Source organism: Sinohyriopsis cumingii, chromosome 7 (genome assembly GCF_028554795.1).
Source record: "Sinohyriopsis cumingii isolate HCF-2022 chromosome 7, ASM2855479v2, whole genome shotgun sequence".
NCBI classification, from domain to species: Eukaryota; Metazoa; Mollusca; class Bivalvia; order Unionida; family Unionidae; genus Sinohyriopsis; species Sinohyriopsis cumingii.
The window spans coordinates 72994260-73012923 of record NC_142967.1 but is presented as its reverse complement, the minus strand read 5'-3'; the positions used below and the strand labels follow the sequence as shown (position 1 = coordinate 73012923).

At 33.9% G+C, this 18664-nt stretch overlaps 1 protein-coding gene across 2 annotated transcripts in view; it reads right to left on the bottom strand.

Annotated features, from left to right (window-relative positions):
- LOC149795515 (putative sodium/potassium/calcium exchanger CG1090) overlaps positions 1 to 18664 on the bottom strand; it is a 91579-nt gene that overhangs the window by 10535 nt on the left and 62380 nt on the right. For both annotated transcript variants that reach the window (XM_089965313.1, XM_089965314.1), the window contains one exon: positions 1243 to 1371. In XM_089965313.1, the coding sequence (XP_089821439.1) occupies positions 1243 to 1371 (129 nt within the window). The remainder of the gene's footprint in view (positions 1 to 1242; positions 1372 to 18664) is intronic.

The following is an 18664-nucleotide window of genomic DNA, read 5'->3' as shown; positions in this document are numbered from 1 at the left end:
AATTTTAGCTTCTTCAGAGTGAAGTAACTTTATAAAAAAAAGATACATTTTTAGGATTTTTTTCAGCCTGTTTAACTAAATTTATTTTGTCCATGGTATCAATAATCTGATAGATATTATTAAGTGTAATGTATTTCAAAGTTTAGAAATTCCTTAAGAATATAACCACCCCATGATACTAGATGTACATCCATAACTTTATCTACTCTTTTATGTTCAAATTCCTTCTAGAGAAACAATTTTGAAGAATAACGGAACACTAATAAAATTTTCATGCACAGGTTGAAAACAATAATCTAGACAGACTTTCATTTTTATTTTTCACTCCTTGATATATGACACTTACGGACCTTTTAATACCATAGTTGGTCCTCAGAGACTCATTTTCTGTATCTACTTACGAAAGTTGATGACAGTACCTTTGGACAGTCTGAAGTTATTATCATATTGTGTAAGCCAGCACTTCTTAAAGCATATCTAAATTTTATTTCTTCTTTGGTCCATCAGTCTACCCATTTCTAATACTTTTTGGATTTTTTTTACATTCACGCTAATTGTCTTCTTCTAACATTAAAGTACCCATCTCACAACCAGAAGGGTGTGGGTTTGCAATCTGCCCAAGATAACCCATGTCGGCAGCAAAGGTGTGTCTTGGAACAAGACAGATTATTCCACTCACCTCAGCAAGATGTAACCTTTCATGTTTTGATATGCCATCAAGCATCAATCAATCCAATCTAATTTATAATTATCGTTGCCAGTCACTCTGTTTTCAAAATAACTGTGACTCACCAAAAAGTTGACATGAAGGTAAAATGGCAAATTCATTAATGTATTTCCATGTTTCAATAATTATGCAATTGCTTGACCAATTCTTTGTACATCTGCCATTAATCGTCAAATAGGTGTGAAAGTATGTGACAGAAGAACGGTCTAGCACTGGAGCCGAATCGAACACAACAGTTTTTATTCTCTGAGTAGGATATCACTAACATTTACCCTGCTAAATTTGGTTAAAGCCAACATTGAGCTTATTAAATTAGTTCTTTATTAAGAAGATTATCAATTTTGTGGTGCTTCGCTGTACCTGCCTGTCATGCAACATATTTACACACCTACTAATCAGCCTCTAATATATTAGTATCTTTCCTTATTAAACCTAGTGTTTCTCTCTGCCTATATTTGTTTTTTGGCCTATGTAGTCAATTCATGTTAGTCTAATGAAACCTGATGGATTAATACCTCCACTGTAGACCTCTACAGGACCTCCATGATTTCTGACTGACTGCAAGAGCCAGGGTAATCCTAGACAGATCAAGATGTCAAACACATTACTTCCCACAGCATTAGAGACTGCCATATCACCATAACCTGCACAAAAAAAGGGAATGCAAAAATTATGGTAAATGTAAAATATATTTCCTGTTATAAACCTAGGAACCAGAATATAATCAGATAAATATATCTGCAGTATATATTTACCAAAATTAAAATGGGTCAGGGTGGGTTTATCATCAAGGTCAGGGGGTGATCTCTATGCAGTGAATGTCATACTTTCAGTAATATCTCACACTGGAAAATGGGTTACCAATTAGCTATGGTCTTAATTAGGAGCCAGATGTAGGTTGGAAAGACTTTAATTTCAATAAATTTTGATGTTCAAACCTGATAATCAGAGACATGATTACAATTCAAGTTATGAATCAAGACAATACTACCTTGTATATTTTAATATGCAAGGTCAACATTATTTGGGGACATAACCTTAGATTTATTAAGTAAAAGTTAAAGTTGTTCTTTTTTTTTGTTCCAAGTCTGCAGATGGTCTCATTGGACTGTAGGCATTTTTTCAGCTTTCAGTTTTGTGAAGTTCTTGTGAGCACATCGCTATGTCAGAATGGGATGTCAGTGCATCCTGACTGACCCCCCTCTCCACACCTTCATGTACCTTTTTTAAATGCACTGACGGGATTTCAAGAACAGTACCTTACTCAGAAACACAACAGCAATGTTGTTGGTAGTACTCAAGCCCACAGCTTTGAATCTTGAATCTATCATCTCAACCTATGAGTCATGCTCATCAAATAACAGTGACAACATGCAGTTCTTTTCAAGTCATTTAAAAAAGAAAACATTTCAAAATCAAACTTCTGAGCAGTCACTGCTCAGAAGTTTGATTTTGAAATGTTTTCTTTTTTGGGATTCCATTATTGAGCCTTAGTTGGATCTGGCTGCAAATCACATCACCTGATTCAAGATTTGAGTTGGTCATGTGATAAGTTACCATCAATCTATTGAGTAGTTTTGTCTCATGAATGAGTGATCAGGATATGTGACTTCTAGTCACATCTTCAAAACCTATGAGGGATGCCAAAAGTATTCAGATATATCCACAAAAAGTGTTTGATAAAAATCCATTCATTCTCCTTTAGTTTAGGTTCACACAAGCCTGAACCCAAGTCAATTTTGTTGTTGTTGTAGGGTTTAATGCCATTTTTCAGCACAAGATAGGCTATACATGGCAGCCAGTATAAATGGTAGAGGAAGAACCTGGGAAAGCCCGAGAAAGAACCACCGACCCATGAGAAGCTACTGGCAAGCTTTCTCACATACCCACATTGGCTGAATCCAAGACTCAGACCCAGGCAGACAGAGGTGAGATGGCAGTGATTCGTAATGGTGAGTGCTTTAGACCACTTGGCCACTCAGGGCCCCGAACCTGAGTCAAGACCCTGAACTTAATCAACATCTGTGTGTGCTGACAATCAACCTGTTCTTTAGAATGCAACTAAATACAAACTTGCATACATGCAAGTCACTTTAATCCAAAGCTGAATTAGTAAGAGAATGCAAGCAATAATTTTTCTCTTGACCCCCAAATTCATTTACATCTGGTTTATAAACTAATTCACAAAAGTTCACATATGTTCATTTCTAGATTTGCACCCATTTCACTTGCAACCAATTAAATATTACAAGAAGTGTTTCAGTCAAAAACAAACATCTATGCCATCATTCATGCAAGAGAAGCAGTGATGACACCATTATTTTCTATTTGGCCATCATGTTGCCTTGTAGGTTAGATGAACAGCACTGCATTCGGGACCAGCAACATATATGTATTACTATAACAGTGTTTTAGTGCCAACCCCATATCAGTAAGACCAGCCATTTCAAGGAAGCATTCATATAATGACTTTCAAGATGGCTGTGCAGTCAACCATGTTGGAGACTACATCAGCATTCTGTTATACATCAAAGTAATTATACAGTGCAAGCAATACGTTTCTTTTCCATCTTAAATGTTTGCAGGGCAATCCATTTAAAAGTACTAGCTATGCGATCTGCAAAATGTTGACCGGTCACTCTGGCATAGTTAGGATTAACTACATATAGTATGGTGATGAGTGTTTTAGTGAAAAACCCCATTTTGATATGACCATTCCTTCAAGAGTAGTGATAAGATTTTAGTGAAAACCCCATTTTGATATGACCATTCCTTCAAGAGTAGTGATAAGAATTTAGTGAAAACCCCATTCTGATATGACCATTCCTTCAAGAGTGGTGATAAGATTTTAGTGAAAAACCCCAGTTTGATATGACCATCCCTTCAAGAGTATTGATAAGAATTTAGGGAAAAACCCCATTTTGATATGACCATTCCTTCAAGAGTAGTGACAAGATTTTAGTGAAAAACCCCATTTTGATATGACCATTCTTCAAGAGCAATGATAAGAATTTAGTGAAAACCCCATGTTAATATGACCATCCCTTCAAGAGTATTGCTGAGAATTTAGTGAAAAACCCAATTTTGATATGACCATCCCTTTAAGAGTATTTATAAGACTTTAGTGAAAAACCCTATTTTGATAAGACCATCCCTTCAAGAGTAGTGATAAGATTTTAGTGTAAAACCCCATTTTGATATGACCATTCTTCAAGAGTATTCATAAGATTTTAGTGAAAAATCCTATTTTGATATGACCATCCCTTCAAGAGTATTGATAAGAATTTAGTGAAAAAACCCACGTTGATATTGACCATCCCTTCACGAGTATTGATAAGATTTTAGTGAAAACCCCATGTTAATATGACCTGCCCTTTAAGAGTATTGCTAAGAATTTAGTGAAAAACCCAATTTTGATATGACCATCCCTTCAAGAGCAGCGATAAGAATTTAGTGAAAACCCCCATTTTGATATGACCATCCCTACAAGAATAGTGATAAGAATTTAGTGAAAACCCCATTTTGATATGACCATTCCTTCAAGAGTAGTGATAAGAATTTAGTGAAAACCCCATTTTGATATGACCATTCCTTCAAGAGTAGTGATAAGAATTTAGTGAAAACCCCATTTTGATATGACCATTCCTTCAAGAGTAGTGATAAGAATTTAGTGAAAACCCCATTTTGATATGACCATTCCTTCAAGAGTAGTGATAAGAATTTAGTGAAAAAACCCATTTTGATATGACCATTCCTTCAAGAGTAGTGATAAGAATTTAGTGAAAACCACATTTTGATATGACTATCCTTCAAGAGTATTCATAAGATTTTAGTGAAAAACCCCATGTTCATATGACCATCCCTTCAAGAGTATTGATAAGATTTTAGTGAAATAATAATAATAATAATAATAATAATAATAATAATAATAATGACCTTATTTAAAGAGGGTAACACAATTAGCTAAAAACTAATCTACCTTGAGGCCCTCATACAAAGGAATTTATTTATTTAAGCTGTATCTCTGAAGCCACTGGATATATTGGGTTTGGAAGAAGGAAACAGAGTGGGCATTTCTAATCTCAACTGAAATACTATTCCAGAGCAGAGTGCCAGAGTATTGGAAACCTTTTTTTAAATAACTCCTTATTTGGTTTGGGAATTTTATACTGTTTGGTAGACATGGATCGCAGGTGGGGAGTATTACCAGGTAGCCTATACTGGAATAGTGATTGTAAATATTCAGGAGCACTATTATGAGATATCCTGTACATTAATTTGGCTTTTCTCAAACAGATTCGGTCTTTAATAGGTAATATTTTTAACCTACCTAAATTTTCCTTGCTTTCCTTCTGGATTGATATTAGCCCAAATGCTCTTTTTTGAAGATGTGCCATCTTTGCTATGTTTTTATCATTTAAATTACCCCATACTGTACTACAGTAGTCCAAATAGGGTTGTATGTAACTGTTATAAAACAGTTTTCTGTGCCTTTCAGGGAGAAAATGTCTTATCCTACTGAGAAGCCATAAACTTGAATTGACTCTTTTACTGATATGTTTGATATGTTCAGTCCATGATAGGTTATTATTTACCAGAACACCAAGTAGTCTATCATGACAGACCATTTGTAGATTTGTATCCTTCCATGTCAGACATAGTTCATCACTATCAAGATTTGTCCTTCTTTGCCGTGTTGAGATAAGTAATATTTTAGTTTTACCAGTATTTACCACCATGCCATTACATGTGCACCAGTTTTCCAGTTTGTTTAGTGCAATCTATAAAGAAATTTCGAGCTCATGCTTTGTGTTTTGGATGTCTGACAATGTTGTGTCATCTGCATAGGGATCTGTAGATGATATTGAGTCTCTTAGTAAAGTGGTAGGTCATTAATAAATAAAATGAATAGTAATGGACCTAGAATTGAGCCTTATGGTACTCCATATCTAATTGTTTCAGGTTCAGACAGAACATTATTTATGTAAACATGTTGTGTTCTCTCACTTAAGTATGAAGTAAACCATCTAATTGTTCTTTCATCACACTGGTAGATTTTCAGTTTCTTCAAAAGGATTTCATGATCCACCATGTCAAAAGCTTTCCTGAAATCTACAAATACAGTTCCTATTATTCTACCTTGGTCAAGTGCTTGAAGCCATTTATCAGTTAGGAAGATCAAGGCAGTCTCACAGGAATGGTTGTCTAAAGCCTGATTGATTAGGGTGTAACAGCAAGTGTTTGGTTAAATATGACATGAATGAGTCATGGACATGTTTTTCAATTTTGACAAGTTTGGTAGTATTGAGATTGATCGGTAGTTATCAGCATCATCCTTAGAACCAGATTTGTGAATAGGAGTTACTTTTGCAGTTTTCCATATTTTGGGAACAGATGAGGTTGCAATACTTAAATTAATTATGAATGTTATGCTATCTACAATAGCAGATGCAGAAGATTTAATGAGTCGTGGACCAATCTGATCAAGTCCTGTAGCTTTCTTGGTATCAAGTTCACTAAGACATTGTTTAACAAAGTTTTCTGACACTGGTGGGATAGAGAAACATACCTCCTTAGAGATTTTGCTGCTGCAGAACTTTTTCAGTTCAATAAAGTTGTTTTCTATCATTGGTTCTTTTAACTTTGTGGTAATGTTGATGAAAAAATCATTGAAAACATCTGCAATGTCAGTTTCATAAGTGACTATGGTGAAAACCCCCATTTTGATATGGCCATCCCTTCAAGAGTGTTGATAAGAATTTAGTGAAAAACCCCATTTTGATATGACCATCCCTTCAAGAGTGTTGATAAGAATTTAGTGAAAAACCCCATTTTGATATGACCATCCCTTCAAGAGTGTTGATAAGAATTTAGTGAAAAACCCCATTTTGATATGACCATCCCTTCAAGAGTGTTGATAAGAATTTAGTGAAAACCCCCATTTTGATATGACCATCCCTTCAAGAGCAGTGATAAGAATTTAGTGAAAACCCCCATTTTGATATGACCATCCCTTCAAGAGCAGTGATAAGAATTTAGTGAAAAACCCCATTTTGATATGACCATCCCTTCAAGAGTGTTGATAAGAATTTAGTGAAAAACCCCATTTTGATATGACCATCCCTTCAAGAGTGTTGAAAAGAATTTAGTGAAAACCCTCATTTTGATATGACCATCCCTTCAAGAGTGCTGATAAGAATTTAGTGAAAACCCCATGTTAATATGACCATCCCTTCAAGAGTGTTGATAAGAATTTAGTGAAAACCCCATTTTGATATGACCATCCCTTCAAGAGTGTTGATAAGAATTTAGTGAAAACCCCCATTTTGATATGACCATCCCTTCAAGAGCAGCGATAAGAATTTAGTGAAAACCCCCATTTTGATATGACCATCCCTTCAAGAGTATTGCTAAGATTTTAGTGAAAACCCCCATTTTGATATGACCATCCCTTCAAGAGTAGTGATAAGATTTTAGTGACAACCCCATGTTAATATGACCATCCCTTCAAGAGTATTGCTAAGAATTTAGCGAAAAACCCAATTTTGATATGACCATCCCTTCAAGAGTATTTATAAGATTTTAGTGAAAAACCCCATGTTCATATGACCATCCCTTCAAGAGTAGTGATAAGATTTTAGTGAAAAACCCTATTTTGATATGACCATCCTTCAAGAGTATTCATAAGATTTTAGTGAAAAATCCTATTTTGATATGACCATCCTTCAAGAGTATTCATAAGATTTTAGTGAAAAATCCTATTTTGATATTACCATCCCTTCAAGAGCAGTGATAAGATTTTAGTGAAAACCCCCATTTTGATATTGACCTTCCCTTCAAGAGCATTGATAAGATTTTAGTGAAAAACCCAATGTTACTTATGACCATCCCTTCAAGAGCAGTGATAAGATTTTAGTGAAAAAACCCACGTTGATATTGACCATCCCTTCACGAGTAGTGATATGATTTTAGTGAAAAACCCAATGTTGCTTATGACCATCCCTTCAATAGTAGTGATAACATTTTCGTGAAAAAACCCACATTGATATTACCATCCCTTCAAGAGTTGTGATAAGATTTTAGTGAAAAACCCCATTTCGACATGACCATCCCATGAAGAATATTTATACGACTTTAGTGAAGGCCAATGTCAATTTGACCATCCCTTGAAGAGTAGTTATAAGACTTTAGTAAAGACAAACGTCAATTTTATCATCCCTTCAAGAGTAGTGATAAGATTTTAGTGAAAACCCCATTCTGGTATGACCATCTCTTCGAGGGTAGCTATAAGACTTTATTGAAGGCACATGTCAATATGACCATCACTTCATGAGTAGTGTTACAAGTCTATGCTCTTAAAAGAAGTAACAGAAAAGTGTGAAGACAACAAGCTTCGTAAAATGTAACAAATAATTTATTTGCCTAGACTACAAAGTAAAAAATTAAGAAAAAAGAACTTACGGTATTGTAAATTAAATCCAAATTGTAATCCAAGAATTAAAACACATGTCCTATCAATGAAAAGTTCTAAGTGAATCACAGTTCAAATCCTGATGAAAATCCAAAATGGAAACTATGTGTCAACAGTCTCTTTTAAATCACAGAAAATATTATTCCAGTTTTTGAATACCATATAATTCTGGTAAATGTCTTTGTCCAAAAATTAATTTAGAGCACTTCTGTATTTCCTGGGTAAATAATCACTTGAAATTCAATAATTTGAAGAAAATAAAAACTCAGCTCCAAACTGGACACAACATAAAACTTGATGTCTCAAGTGTTAAAGCACAAACTGATAGAATTATTATCATATGTTATGTTGTGTGCTTAATTTTTGTTCATGACTGTAGATTGCACTTTAAGATAATGGTCATATGTAAACAACAAATTTACACAGCTAACTTTTGTCCATGATTGTAAGTTGTAAATAACATGCTGATGTAGCTTATTGAGTTTAGAATATTCTATAAACAGAACTGTTTACACTTTGATTAGAATTTTCCATTGGAATGATTTACATCTAAATCAAGTGCAAATGTTTATGAATAGAACTTGATAAACAAACAATTCATTCCTAAGATCAGTCACTAGAATACATTCATTATCAGATTTTACAGCTGCATCCAAACACGAATTGTGAGGATTTATTTATTTCAATTATTCATTAGAAATACTAAGTGCTCATTAAAACTGGATATACACTACTTTGGGGTTATTGTGAACTCATTTGAGGAGAGTCTGGATTGCATCATTTAGGTACATCAGGGCATTCAAGACTATTGGAGTTGATTCAGAACATTCTATAATTTTGGACTTGTGAGAGAACATTTGGGATTATTTGGGATTTAATTCACAATCCTGTTTCTCTTAAATTTTAACTTTATGTCTTAGAGAAATGTTGTTGTTGTAGGGCTTAACACCATTTTTCAGCACAAGAGAGGTTATACTGGTGGCCAGTATAAATGGTAGAGGAAGAACCTGGAAAGAACCACTGACCCATGAGAAGCTACTGGCATGCTTTCTCACTTATACACACATTGGCCAAGCCCGAGACTCAAACCCATGCAGACAGAGATGAGATGACAGTGATCCACAATGGTGAGCACTTCAAACCACTATGCCACTTGAAGTCCATAACTTAGAGAAATAAATTGTTGATTTTACTTAAATTGCTGGTATCACTTCTTTCCATTACTTAATTTAAGACCAGGATTTGTAACACAAAAAAGAAAATGATAATTTGTTTTTCCAAAGTATGAAAATAACACGTAAAAAATGTAATTTTTTAAAAATGCAATTTTTTTTGTAAGTGATTGTGCATGACACAATAAAGGTATTAAATTTATGTGCATCCAGTGTAACTGCAATACAATTATCATGCACAAAGACAATATGTTTTTTGAATCTGCTGATATATTTATTGCATTTGATAAGTTTAAAAATGGATAACTGTAACATGGACATAGCTATCACATCCCCATGCCTTTACTTTTACACCTCATGATTTGAACAAAACTATGCCCTCATGCCCCATATAAGATTTAAGTCAAAATCCCATTTTGCTTGATGTACCTGACTTTACAATGTCCTTATTTAGATAAAAAGTTTCCATCAATTAGAAAACAGTAACAGAATAGAAAATGAAATTTTTCAGAAATAAATAGCACATTCCTTTAATTTTTAAGATAAATATTTCAGATTTAAATATTCCCATCCATCTAAATTCCATTTAATTTAAATACCAAAGGGGCTCTCATGCACGGCACAATTAGTCACCCCCCCCCCCAAAGACAGTGAGCATCTTGTGTTGTTTTCTCTGTAAGTAAAATGACATCTATATTCCTACCAAAGAAGGATTACTAGTACACTTCATTTACCTTACTGGCATTGTTTCTCATCTCTATTACTGTTAAGCCATAGTTAAATGGATACAAGACTTGCAGGAGTAGCACCTGGCATTACACTTTATTCTATAGATTAACACACCTGCACAATCATTATACAAAGATGTAAAAACACATAGAAAGCACTATATGTCCATAAACCTAATTCAAACAAATACATGGATTAGCATTTTTAACTGCCTCCAGAGGTGGGCCAAAGTACATGTAATAAAGGAGGGATAGAATAGGGGTCTCTATATTGAGACATGATTAAAATTACAGTCAATACTTACTTACAAGCAGAGTCCAACTGCAAACTGCATAGACCCAGATCTGCCATTCCATAATGCAACAGCAGATCTGGGTATGTGCAGTTTGTTAGGAGTAATCAGTAGAACAAATAATACAGACCCTGAGCTACAGATGCATTATGCTATGGCAGATCAGGATCTTTGTTGTTTGCAGTTGGCCTTGTTTTATAAGTGAGTATATACAGTACACAAAACCTACAGTATTTAAAGCTAGAATCTTAAGATTGAAGATGTGAGATGTTGTTAAGATGAATTCACACAGGGTTTGTGTAGTTATGCTCGAAAATCACCAGTCAAATAGAGGATACAAGCTAATTCATTAAGTCCTGATTGTTTCCCCTGACAGTTTTCACTTGAAAGGGGCTTTGATTTCTATAATGCAAAGCTCCTCTGTACAGAATCATTACACAACAAAAGAAAAAAGTCAGGGTTGAGACAATTCATTATGATTTGCAAAATGGAACGTTTGAATTGCTTTAAATATTTCTCAACATTTCATTCAAATTAAACCGCTCCGGTGGCCTAGTGGTTAGAGCGTCCGCCTCGGATGTGGGAGGTCGTGGGTTCGATCCCTGGCTGATTCATACCAAAGACTTACAAAAATGGTACTAACAGCTGCCTCGCTTGGCGCTCAGCATTAAGGTTAGTGTTAGGACTGGTCAGCTCGGTGTCAAGATAATGTGACTGGGTGGGACATCATGCTACATGTCTGCGACATGATGCCTTAGTGCTAGACATCACTATAAACTGCCACATTGCAGACATCGTAGCGATATGACTGAAAAATTGTTAAAGCTACGTTAAAAATCAAAATCACATCACATCACACATTCAAATTAATCTCTCTATGAAGGACTCTTATAAGTATTATTTAAATAAGACTGGAAGGATCAAAACATGATGATTTCGATGAACAAAAGATTAAAGTTCTTGAAGTAATTTCAGTATAATGTGAATACTATTGAAAACAGCTAGTACCTTTTCTACACACTGGATTTTAAGACAGTTTATATATATATATATATATATATATATATATATATATATATATATATATATATATATATATATATATATATATATATATATATATATATATATATATTAGTCAAACCTGTCTACAGCAGCCACCAATGGGAAAATGTAAAACTGGCCTTTCTTGACAGGTGACCTCTTAATTCAGGTACAGCTCTCAGCTCTCAAACTTGGTTCAAGACAAATTCATGAACTATGAACCAAATAGCTTTATTAGTATTAGTAGTATCCTTATGATTATTATATCACATGTATTGTTATCAGTAGTAGTAGTAATAAAACTTGTGATCTGCCCATTGAGCATTAATACATATATAAACATTATTTCAACTGTATGTTATTAATTCTATAGATTAATGATGAATTTACACTGGTTAATTGTAACTGATGCAAGACAAAATGATGAAAAATATTAATAATCCAGCTTTTCCTAATGAATTTAACATACTACAGTGTTTCATCAAAATCATTCTGCTTTCCCTTTTTTATTTCACCCCCCCCAAATAATGGACAAAATATGGAGAAATCTGGAGCGATGCAGAAAAGAATTTGGAATTGATGCAACCTTTGAAAATGAACTTAAACCAAGTAACCATATGTGCACACATTCCTTGGGATTTATCTAATGAACTTAAACCAAGTAACCTATAATAACCTTGTTCATATTAACCATATGTGAACACACTCCTTGGGATTTATCTAATGAACTTAAACCATGTAACCTATAATAACGTTGTTCATATTAACCATATGTGAACACATTCCTTGGGATTTATCTAATGAACTTAAACCAAGTAACCTATAATAACCTTGTTCATATTAACCATATGTGAACACATTCCTTGGGATTTATCTAATGAACTTAAACCATGTAACCTATAATAACGTTGTTCATATTAACCATATGTGCACACACTCCTCGGGATTTATCTAATGAACTTAAACCAAGTAACCTATAATAACCTTGTTCATATTAACCATATGTGAACACATTCCTTGGAATTTATCTAATGAACTTAAACCAAGTAACCTATAATAACCTTGTTCATATTAACCATATGTGAACACATTCCTTGGGATTTATCTAATGAACTTACCAAGTAACCTATAATAACCTTGTTCATATTAACCATATGTGCACACATTCCTTGGGATTTATCTAATGAACTTAAACCAAGTAACCTATAATAACCTTGTTCATATTAACCATATGTGAACACATTCCTTGGGATTTATCTAATGTTTTTAATATCAATGATATAATGTTGCAATAGCTAGCCTGTGACACTACACAGTTTATTTCTTTTCTGAGGCAGAAAATGTGTCAAATCCCTGATACTGAATGTCAGATCAGCATTTTTTTTACTTACCAAAGCACATGAATAAGTCTGTTAGTTAAAACCATGTGTCAATATGTCCATCCATTCAAGAAGATGACCAGATCTGCACCATTTTTATTTAGAATCATCCAGGCAGTCATCTTAAGAAGTCTTATGTGAATGCACTGAATAGTATGCTGAATTGTGTCTGAAAGGTTCACATCCCACCAATGGCACAAAATAACAAACTTGTGATGCTGTACAGTAAACACTAAGATGTGACATTGGCACTATCTTCCTTCATGACCAAACAAAGAAATAAGATATCTTGTGGTTAAACCCAACAATGACATGACCATCCACTAAGGAGTAGTGACAAGAGTCCCAAGCTGGCCAACATGGCAGACATATGGAATGTCTAAGTGGCACAACTTTATTTAGGATTAATTAGACCTCAGGATGAATGTATGTCTAGCTTCATGGCAATCCTTAAATTGCTTAGGAGTAGCATAAACTTGTGCTAACAAACTGATGACAGATGATGATGGATAACAGACAAAAGACTATAGTGTAAGCTCTTCTAGTATATGACCAGTCCTCTTTAGATATTGAAACAACTTTTAACTTATCTTTAAAAAAAATAAAAAACAGAAACCAAAAGATTTGAGCAAGCGTGCAGACAAACATCATCAAAGCTTAAACATCTAAACAGGATTTTTAAAAAAACCTAAAGATGTCCCATCTACCCCCATTATTATTTTATCACCTGGAAACTTGTATCTTCTCATGCTTCTTTTTAACAGCTAAATAATTAATAGATTGATTAAATTCATTCCAAGAACAATAAAGTTACCAAGATGGTTCAATATCAGCACCCTGTTAATTCTTTATGATACAATCTTTAATTATCAACAGAATGAAACCCATAAGATCATCAGGAAAAGAACATAGAGATATGAATCATCAATATGAATTTTATACCAAATTCTATAATAAATATTTAAAAAAAAACAATTTTCCAATAAATTACACATTTCTCCATCAAGGAAATACAGTCTAACTTTAACTGATGTACAACCCCCAAAGAGGGATACTGCCCTCAGACCACCAGTGATATCTCCTGATATTTTTTAAAATTCTGTTGCCTTTTTCTCATTTAATCCTATGGAATATCATTTGAAAGCAAATATATTCATGCCTTCAATCTCTAAAATGCATTTTGCAATGCCACTGAGTAAGATGTTTAATATAATTTCAATCTCTTAAAAAGATCCAATTTGTACTGATGGACCCTCATTTTGAAATCTCATTAAAGTCAATGTAAACTCACATAAAAAAAAAACCGTGCCCACTTTAACCCAGGTATGAGGTTCAAGTTGAGAAACCTGAGTATAGGAGAGCTTTCAAATATAACGAAATGAGAATCAGATGTGGAATGAACATAGATTTACACTTTATCCCATCCCACTTGTTTATTTAATCAATACACATTTAATTTATGCTGTTTACTTTTCACTCATGTCATGGCATTAAAACAGCATGACAAGAGTGAAGCAAATTTGATACAGCAAACCTTCCTTAAACATACCATAAAAAAATCAATATTTTTCAACATTTTAGTTCCAGAAGCAAATGGCATTGACATTCTCCACTAAATTTTGCCTGACACCTACATCTGAATACAGCATTCATTTCAGTAATCTACCCAGGCTATAAACTATGAGTTCCATCTGAGATGCTTTTGAACCCACCAATTTGCATCAGTGCTGATATGGTTTTATGTTTTCTGCTGTATTTAACAATTCTTCTATTAAAAATACATTATCACTAATTCCTATCTCTATCACTCAGATGACAATTTTCTTACTGCATCTTGGGTATGTAATTAAGTCCCAGATAATTGCCCCTAATGCCTAATTACTCCTACACTTAGCCCTAATCTTTCATACCTGGCTTAACCCAACCTTTGATGTCACATAAATAACATGGTCCATTTGCCCTAATAACATTTTTATTGTCTACCTGTAACGATAATAAAATATGTACTTTTAATCTGAAGAGAGGATACCATGTAAACGTACATGTCGAGTCCAACTGCAAACTGCACAAACCCAGATCTACTGTCACATAATGTTCTGGCAAATCTGGGTCCGTGGAGTTTGCTTGGAGTAATGAGTAGGAACAAAAATATTCTGGTCTGCAGGTGCACAGACTATGGTGGATCAGGATCTTTGGTAGTAGTTTGACTTATAAGCGAATACAGATGGTACACATGTCACATTTTGTTATTTCCATCATCATATAAGCAGTTCTCTATAAAATTTTGTTATTTCTATATTTCTTTATAGGGGATGATCATTCACTTTTTAAGCTACTTGAGTTACAATCCATTAACTGTATAAACTGCACATTAAAAAAAAAATCAATCAACATTGTCAACATCCTGTTATATACACACAAACCATACCCAGTTACCATGTAGCTGTCTAGAATAAGTTGTCTAAGTAATTTTCTATCATCCAGTGCTTTTAACATCATGTGGCGTTTCTATAGCTTGGCCTTTGCAACAATTTACACCAATATTTTATTTATCTATATATAACTTTACATTCACCAAGAGCTCCCATGTTTAAAAACACAAAATAACTTTTATACAATTGTTGATGGAATTTATCCTGAGATTTTCTATTCTTGTATCCCCAAATTTCAGATGAATAGAGAAGAAAGAGTCTAATATGAATCTTAAATTTCAGATGAAGAGAGACGAAAAGGTCTGATATGAATATCAAAACTTCAGATGAATAGAGACGAAAGGGTCTGATATGAACATCAACTTTCAGATGAATAGAGAAGAATGGGTCTGTTACGAACATCAACTTCCAGATAAATAGAGAAGGGTCTGATATGGACATCAAATAGTTACAGATGGACAGAAAAGAAAGGGTCTGATATGAACATCAAATTTCATATGAAGAAAGAAAGGATCTGACATGAAAATCATATCTCTGATGAACATAGAATGGCTCTGATATGAACAGCCAACTTCATAAGAACAGAGAAGGGTCTTGTTGTTGTTATTGTTGTTGTGGGGTTTAATGCCATTTTTCAGCACACAATAGGCTATGCATGGCGGCCAGTATTAATGGTGGAGGAAGAACCCGGGGAAAACCCCAGGAAGATCCACTGACCCACGAGAAGCTACTGGCAAACTTTCTCACATACCCACATTGGCCCAATCCTAGACTCGAACCCACGCAGACAGAGGTGAGATGGCAGTGATCTGTAACAGAGAGCGCTTTAGACCACTCTGCTACTCAAGCCCCTCAGTGAAGGGTCTGATATGGACATCCAACTTCTGATGAACAGAGAAGAATGGGTCTGAATATGGACATCCAACTTCTGATTAACAGAGAAGAATGGGTCTGATATGGACATCCAACTTCTGATTAACAGAGAAGAATGGGTCTGAATATGGACATCCAACTTCTGATTAACAGAGAAGAATGGGTCTGATATGGACATCCAACTTCTGATTAACAGAGAAGAATGGGTCTGAATATGGACATCTAACTTCTGATTAACAGAGAAGAATGGGTCTGATATGGACATCCAACTTCTGATTATCAGAGAAGAATGGGTCTGAATATGGATATCCAACTTCTGATTAACAGAGAAGAATGGGTCTGAATATGGACATCCAACTTCTGATTAACAGAGAAGAATGGGTCTGAATATGGACATCCAACTTCTGATTAACAGAGAAGAATGGGTCTGAATATGGACATCCAACTTCTGATTAACAGAGAAGAATGGGTCTGAATATGGACATCCAACTTCTGATTAACAGAGAAGAATGGGTCTGATAGGGACATTCAACATCTGATTAACAAAAAGGAATGGGTCTGATAGAGACATCCAACTTCTGATTAACAGAGAAGAATGGGTCTGAATATAAAATAATTTGAACAGCATGCTTGGTGATGGAGATCAAATTTATTTTGCCCAGTTCAATTTACTAGAAAGCATTACACCCAAATAATTGTAATAACTTAGAATTTTGACATTCTTTTTATGACAAGTTCACTTCTCATACTTCCTAAGTCTACCTGAGTTTCTAAAAATAACAATATTGGTCTTATCCATGTTAACAGTAGGACCTCATTTTACATATAGAGTTCTAGTGTGTCTAGATCCTAGGAAACGAAAAGGATGAAATGGTTCAACGCTGAATGAAAGATTTCCTATCCTTGATACTGCTAACTTTAGGTTTATATTTACTTGGCAAAAGTTCAGGTGTGGGTGAGATTGCATAAAGGTCCTAGGATGATATTACAGTCTATTAATAAATGTTGTGTAGTAGTAATAGTAGCAGTTCTTATTGTTGCTGTAGTTGTTGTGACTGTTGTTGTTATTTTGTAGAATATCAGGAATGAAAATTGCATGAGATGCTCTTATACTGAAATAGGATCATAAGAAACGTAAGATAAAAGAAAACTGTTTGGTCAAAAAAAATAATAAAAAAATCTTAAGTGGGTGCTGCTATAGGAATGTCTCTACTTGTTAACCATGAGAAGGAAAAAAAGCAATTTTTTTCAGCAAATTTTATCAGTTTTGAAATCATGTAAAGAAAACATTCTTGATTATTCCTTCATTTATATCTTAAATATTTATCCAGTAACAGGCAACTAGTACTGCGTGTACATCAGTTAATTAAAATGGAAACTTTTGAACAATGTTTTACTTGTTTGATTTTAAAGAAATTAAATCATAATTAACAAACACTGAGTTTTATTGTTCTTAATGACAATAAATGTTGTACTAGCTTTTATTCTGTCATTTTTATTGTAAAAAAAATTGCTGTCTGACCTTATTCTGTCATTTTTATTTTAAAAGAAATCACAGTCTGACCTTATTCTGTCATTTTTATTTTAAAAGAGATCACTGTCTCACCTTTAATGAATCAGCACTTGGTTGTTCATATAAAAATCTAGTAAAAGAAAAAGAAGTTTTGTATCTTTTCTTAGATTCATTCACAAACTTTTATGTTCCCATTTTTTTCAGACTGTAAATTTTCCTTTGAAACCATGAACAGGATCAAGACTGTGTTGAACAACAATTGTAACAGAGGGTGCTTTTCAGCACAAATGGACTTTTAAATAGAGCCTTGGACCTTAATGTGAAAGTAAAGAGATATGGTGTAGTGAAGAAAAGAATGATGAGTGTTTTTAAAAAGCATTTTATGATGCTACTGCATGCTTATCCCAATGCTCTAATAAAAATTCCTGGCATGATCACAACATATCCTAACTATAAAAAAAATATTGTCAGTAAGGAGTACTTTTCATCTTTCAAAATTCCCTTCATATTAAAAGCAAATGTGGATCTAATTGCTAAAAACAGCAAAATATAAAATGAATGCAATCATTTCCATATTTTTATTGATCCTGACAACAGTGTGATCTACATTAAACTTCATTCAATATTGATCCTGATGACCGTGTGATCTACATTAAACTTCATTCAATATTGATCCTGGCAATGGTGTTATCTACATTAAACTTCACTCAATACTGATCCTGACAATGGTGTGATCTACATTAAACTTCATTCAATATTGATCCTGATGACAGTGTGATCTACATTAAACTTCATTCAATACTGATCCTGGCAATGGTATGATCTACATTAAACTTCATTCAATATTAATCCTGACAATGGTGTGATCTACATTAAACTTCATTCAATATTGATCCTGACGACAGTGTGATCTACATTAAACTTCATTCAATACTGATCCTGACAATGGTGTGATCTACATTAAACTTTATTCAATATTGATCCTGACGACAGTGTGATCTACATTAAACTTCATTCTACCACTAACATATA